We start from the raw sequence: 6,331 nt of genomic DNA, 5'->3' as shown, positions 1-6,331 counted from the left end.
ATCAACGCAAGAATAGAAAGAAGACTAAAAAGGAAACACCCAGCTGATCTCATAAAGGATATAAACTAAAAAACGCGAAGATGGCACCCCGCTGGGGGTAACCATCCACATGCTATTCAATCATATGTTATAACATTTTACCTAATGTCCCACTGGACAAATTGTAAAATTAAAAATAAACAATATAAAAAAAAAAAAAGAATAATCAAACTAAGGCTAGGGAAGATGAAAGTGATAATAGTTCTGAACGCTTAAACATTCCTAGGAGATCCAGGCGTAATAAGAGAACTCCAGTAAGGTATCCAGAAAAAGAAAACATTAGTGAGATTCATGCAAACTATTGTAGAGTAGATATCCCTTGTACATTTGAGGAGGCGATTTGTTGTGAAATTAGTGAAGATTGGAAACAGGCTATGGATAAGGAAATAGAATGTCTCCATAAGAATAAAACTTGGAAATTGGTAGAAAGGGTAAAAGGCAAAAAAGTATTAGATGTAAGATGGGTTAAAAGAAAGTCCGGGGGACTGGTATGAGTGTTTTGATAGGTATGTGACAAGATTAGGTTTTAAGAAGAATAACATAGAGTTGTGCCTATATACTCATGGAGAGGGAGAAAATGTTGTTTATTTGTTAATATATGTGGACGATTTGTTAATCTGTAGTAAAAACAACAAAATGGATACAAGAATTTAGTTGGCGCATTGCTGTATATTAGTGTAAATACCAGACTCGATGTAAGTTATAGTGTGAATTATCTGAGTAGATTTCAAGGTTGTTGTAGCGAGACACATTTTAAATATGAATAGAAAGAAGACTAGAAAGGAAACACCCAGCTGATCTCATAAAGGATATAAACTAAAAAACACGAAGATGGCACCCCGCTGGGGGTAACCATCCACATGCTATTCAATCATATGTTATAACATTTTACCTAATGTCCCACTGGACAAATTGTAAAATTAAAAATAAACAATATAACAAAAAACATTTTAAATATGCTTTGCTAATATTGAAATATTTGTACCGGACTAGAGATTTAAGGTTACATTATAAAAGGAATGAAAAGTGTGAAACGATCTATCGTTATGTGGACGCTGATTGGGCAGGAGATCATTTAGATAGGAAATCGACTTCTGGATATATAATTAGACTGTATGGAAATGTAATTGGTTGGAAGTCTAAAAAACAAAGGCGTGTGACAAAAGCCTCGACGTATGCAGGTGACTATCGGAAGCGGTGAGTGAATTAATGTCTATCAGAGAAATTGTGAAGATCTTCAATGTAAATCTAGATGGTAACCCTGTAAAAATTTATGAGGATAACTCTGGAGCGATAAGTATATCAAAGTACGGAAATTTTACGAAAAATTCTGAACATATCGAAGTTCATTATACTACGTTCACGAGTGCTTAAAGGAAAATAAGATAAATATAATTAAAGTAAATACAGACGAAAATACTGGGGATATTTTTACGAAGGCACTGTGTAGAGAGAAATTCCAAAGGTTTAGGTCATGGATGAATGTAAACTAAGAGGAATGTAAATAAAGCAATAAGTGCTATGGTTTCTGTTAAGTAATTCGACAAAGCATGTAAACACGATTAAGTATACAGTATAATTGTAAGGAGACGTGTTAGGAAGATGATACATTTACACTGTACATGTGAATGTGTGTGTAAGAGTCAGAGGGCGTTCAGGCCTTAGTTGGGTCAAAAGATTATTGGCAGTCGTTAAGAAGCATCTGGAAGAGTCGGTTGACAACAAGCGTACGTACGAGTAGGTTTTCGAGGTCTTCAGAGAATAATATATATGTATAGCTGTAGTGTGTGAATAAAATAAACTTTTGTATTTCGGAATCCCTCCTATATCTTTACAGCTGCGATATGCCTAATGCTGATGTCTAAAAGGTTATTTCGGAAACAGTTAAATACAGATGAAAATTTATTAATACAAATTACATGATTTTCAGCGTATTGAAAGAAACCGCTCCTGTTAATCACAAGTATTCAAAATTGTTTGAAGAAATTACGTTAGTCATGTTCATTTGAGAGATTATGGCAGCAATACATGTGACAAAAAAAATTGCATTCTTATTATCAATGTTACGATATGTATATATATGGGTTCTAATTAATGTAATGTCCTATTTATATCCCGATATTTTATTTTGTATTTATTATGCATACGATCGAAATTAACATTCCGACGAGCAACGGTACAAGCACTTTCATTGATGATTCGATAATAGTAGTAGCCGTCGATGCTATCGTTCGACAATTTTCATTAGAACTAATAAGCATTACGATTTTTATACATTCATATTTTTACTAATCTAATTATTACAAACCATACCATAATATATGCATATTTTCATATATATCGCATTTTGAATCTAATTACGTACGAAATCCAATGTTGTGGACCCAAAAGAACGAGGTGTTTCGTGAGGGGCGGGTCTGCATTCTGTCCGCAATAATACAAATGTTTAATTAAAAAATTGGTGAACTAGTGAAATAGGTGGGCTTTAAGCAATCATGCGTGCAATAGATTGAGTTTACGCATTGACTTTAACACAATTTGCTATGGAGTCATGAACGTAAAAATCGCAAATATATTGCACTTGTTATCGATGCAGGCACATAATTCCATTCTTGATTAAATTTTTAAAATTATCGCATGCAGTCTTTCGCGAACCCTAATCCTGATATTTCTCGATTGAGGATGTTACTGCATTGATTATGTGACGTCAATCCACATTAGAGCGCAGGTATTTGCGTACCCTCAATTACTTCAATGACCCACTGTTACGTCTAGGGACACTCTACCTAGACCAGGTCACACACCGCGGGCAAGATGGCAATCAGATGTCCGCACATCCTTACTGCATACCCTCGATGGTCTTAAGGACCTATCATAAATCTCTGGCATTTTATAGCTAAAGTCCTTCAGACCGTACAAACATTTTTTTACTGATTTGTTTCCAAAGCCTGTTGTTTATTACACGAAGACACGAGAAAATTAGTTTTCCTCACGTACGATACTTTACACTAGCAACTATCTATCGAGGGCGGCTAAGACCCTTCCTAGTCCCCCAAGCTTCCTTTATCCAATCGGAGGCAATGTCTATTGTCCTCACTTTCCTAACCAAAATTGTCATCAACAAATCCGATGGTCCCGTGTCCTTAGACACACCCACCCCTACCTTTGCTCAGACACAGTATCATCAGTAAAAACTCACTTATTCTTCACCGTTAGAATAGTCAACATCAGTCACGATTATTGAAAACCTGTGCTGTGTTAGTGAATAAAGTTGTGTTACGACTCAACCTTCCTTTTTTTATCATCTAACCCTCAAGTATTACTTGGCCACACTATCGCAGATGTTTGCACTTGCTTGCTACAATCTGCTCTGCTAATTTGGTTGATAGATGTTTTGTCGAATTTGTCGCACATATAGATCGCCTCTGAAGGTTTCAAACTCGTGCTGCAAAATCAATAATAAGTGGACATATTCTTCACGCTATAATTACAAATATAATATTCGTAGACCATGAAACAACGTCTGCGTGTAACTTATTCTTACCTATAAACTTTTTCCCCAATGTCGTGCAGATTCGCATTACTAAAAGCTGTGCTGACGTGGACGAAGCTAATCAGTTCGTTTCAAAGTTCGACGACACGAGCAGTACCCTTTTTATTGACATTAACAGCCACGTGCAACGGCTCGTTGAATCTCACAGTAACCGCGACGTAAAACAGTATGTTTACTTTCTCTAACAACAGATTTTCATCTTCTCGCGAAAGACCTAAATCTGGCAGACTCACGTCACCTTTCACGGGGTAAACTTTGCTCAAAACCGAGGGATGTTTCGCTTTAATATTATCGTAAATCTGAAAACGAAAATTCCAGAAATGAGAGTTCATCAATTTGGCTCCTTAAGCCTGACAGGCTTAAACATTGAAGGAAACAAGTACTATATTTACGAACAGCAGCATCTATGTAGTATCGGGGAAAAGGGCCCAAGAAATATCTAGTGAATCATAAACAATGTACGGAGAGCCGAGGTGCTGATGGGCCCATAAATGTGTCGTCGGTCCTTCAATTGAATAGTTTCGTAGAAAAGGTCTACGTGACCCTGGCGATGAGCGGTTGCGAAACACGTGCGTGGGGGATCTAAGAAAAGATAAGAGGGATGCGAAGGCACAGGCAGGAGTTAGTTGTTAGGTGAGAAGTCGAAGGGAATCAGTCGAGAAGTCAGAGAATGCGAGTTGCGTCGTCGAGTATAGTGTTGCTATCGTTGTCGAGAGAGTGTGGTCCGCGTGAGAGAGAACGTTGGATCCGTTGTGGCGAGAATCGTCTAGATTGTAGCGCGTTATTGCGATTAGTTCATATTAAACTACCATCGTTTTTCTGTCTATATCTGTACAATCCATTCATTATAAATAAATCACAAATATCAGGATATAATCACAATATATTCCATAGACGATATTACATCTATAAGCTTCGTAAATCTTTGTTCTATCGTTTCGTTAGTTTTTGGGCGAATTAGTATGAAAATGGCAGCAACGCGTGGACACACGCGCATCGGTTTTTCCAATAGACCTATTCCCACGAATCCGGTTACTCCAGTCACAAGGATCTCACTAGCGGCATAGAATTCCTTGAGCGAATTCGTCTTGTTCAATCCTTCATTGGTCTCATTTTCATTCGTTTCTTTATTGATTGTATCCATGTCTCAAGATCTTTACACTTTCAGTTCCAATATTTGCCATAGATCGGCATTCCCGACAAGCAGTCAGTGGAAAGATGTGTTAAATAATATACCATATTGGTTATAGTTGAGATCTTTCTATATATTACCTGCTAAAGAAATCTACGTAATTCAACAATTATTGCTTCGTTTTGCATGAATCAAATAATTGCGTTATGTCAACGATGCTTCTGTCAGAGGTAAAATTTAACCAATTATGCGATTAGATTCCAAGTGCCTTGTCACGAGCGACTAGCTGGGTGGCATCCGATCACTTTACTCTTTCTCGGAGATATATGACCAACGTCTTCTCCCACTCCAACTAATAAACGATATAAATACTCCTAAAATCATCCCAGTCAGTCTGAATAATTCCGAACTACCCTGAATTTTAAAGTCCACCGTTAGGAACCGCGGACATATATAAAGTTTATCATTTATTTCATTGTACAAGTGTGTGGAAATAAAGAACTCGATCTCCTGTTTTGAGATCGACATTTTTCCTGTAATTTATTGAATTATTACGCGACACTTCCAGTGTGACGTACAAATATTTTTCTACATGGGGAAGTCGTTCATCAAAAAAAGGAGACAGTTAAAAGAGCTATGCGACGCAGTAAATACAATTTCTCATGCGGCTGTACATTAATTTGTATTATTGCACACTGCTCCATAAAACGATATCTTAATTAATATTTCGAGTATAAGTTTAAACAATCTTTTTGTAGTTTCGTTGGACGTCTTCATTTTTTATTTTATGTGTATGCTTGTGAATATCATAGCAAACAGTGATCAGTAATTTGTGTGGAAAATGTGTGTGGTTCATGCAAGACAGTGTTAGTCCTCATTTAGTAGCTCCTCGTGAATACTTAATACGTATGTGTTTTTTCTGTCACCACCTGTGAACGCGTACGTATGTGAAAACTGTATTAATATATTTTGTATTTTCTCTTCGTTCATTAATTATTTATGCAGGCAAAAGGAGGCAAATTTCCGATATTTTCATTTTATTGTAGCTTCAAGGTTCTGCAACCAAACACCCTTTATAAGTAGACTCCCTCCCCCGATTTTTCCGAGCACCATTATCCAATTATCCTGATACCGGAACAACCTATAATCCGAACATAATATTGTATTTCCTTGTAATAGCGGATGCCTCTGCTGTTTGAGATATTTACTCTATGTATATTTTATTAGTGTTCATGTATAATGAATTCTAATGTGTTCTTTCCTTTATTTGGTTCAGTGAATTCTGATTATGAGACTGTAGTATGAAACTAATAGTACTCTAACTATCGAAACAGAACAAAACAAAACAAAAACTCGAAAGTGGCGTAAGTGCAATGTAATTAACAAATATACAGAGTGTTAGGAAAATCCACAACCGTAGACGTCACAAGTACTGATGCAATGAACTGGTTTCTCTGTGAAACGGCAAAAGAAATGGGAACGAAGAAAGCACAGGAAATACGTCGGAGCACGTGCAAAGCAGTGTCGCTTTGAGGTAATATCAAATTCCTTAATTTAGATATTGATATATTAAGACGAGAAAGATCGAATATCTTCTCGTTCCTTTA

The 6,331-nt window shown here is 36.6% G+C and overlaps 1 protein-coding gene across 1 annotated transcript in view; it reads right to left on the bottom strand.

The window, feature by feature from the left end:
* The window catches only part of LOC122576867 (putative fatty acyl-CoA reductase CG5065), a 39,870-nt gene extending 35,134 nt beyond the window's left edge, over positions 1–4,736 (bottom strand). Inside the window, 4 exon segments of the mRNA XM_043747730.1 lie at positions 526–555; positions 3,408–3,484; positions 3,584–3,891; positions 4,497–4,736. Of these exon segments, the coding sequence (XP_043603665.1) occupies positions 526–555; positions 3,408–3,484; positions 3,584–3,891; positions 4,497–4,736 (655 nt within the window).
* Between the last annotated feature and the right edge of the window lie 1,595 nt (positions 4,737–6,331).

Source organism: Bombus pyrosoma, linkage group LG17, assembly GCF_014825855.1.
Source record: "Bombus pyrosoma isolate SC7728 linkage group LG17, ASM1482585v1, whole genome shotgun sequence".
NCBI classification, from domain to species: domain Eukaryota; kingdom Metazoa; phylum Arthropoda; class Insecta; order Hymenoptera; family Apidae; genus Bombus; species Bombus pyrosoma.
The sequence above is the reverse complement of the archived record's forward strand: the minus strand, read 5'-3'. Positions and strand labels throughout refer to the sequence as shown.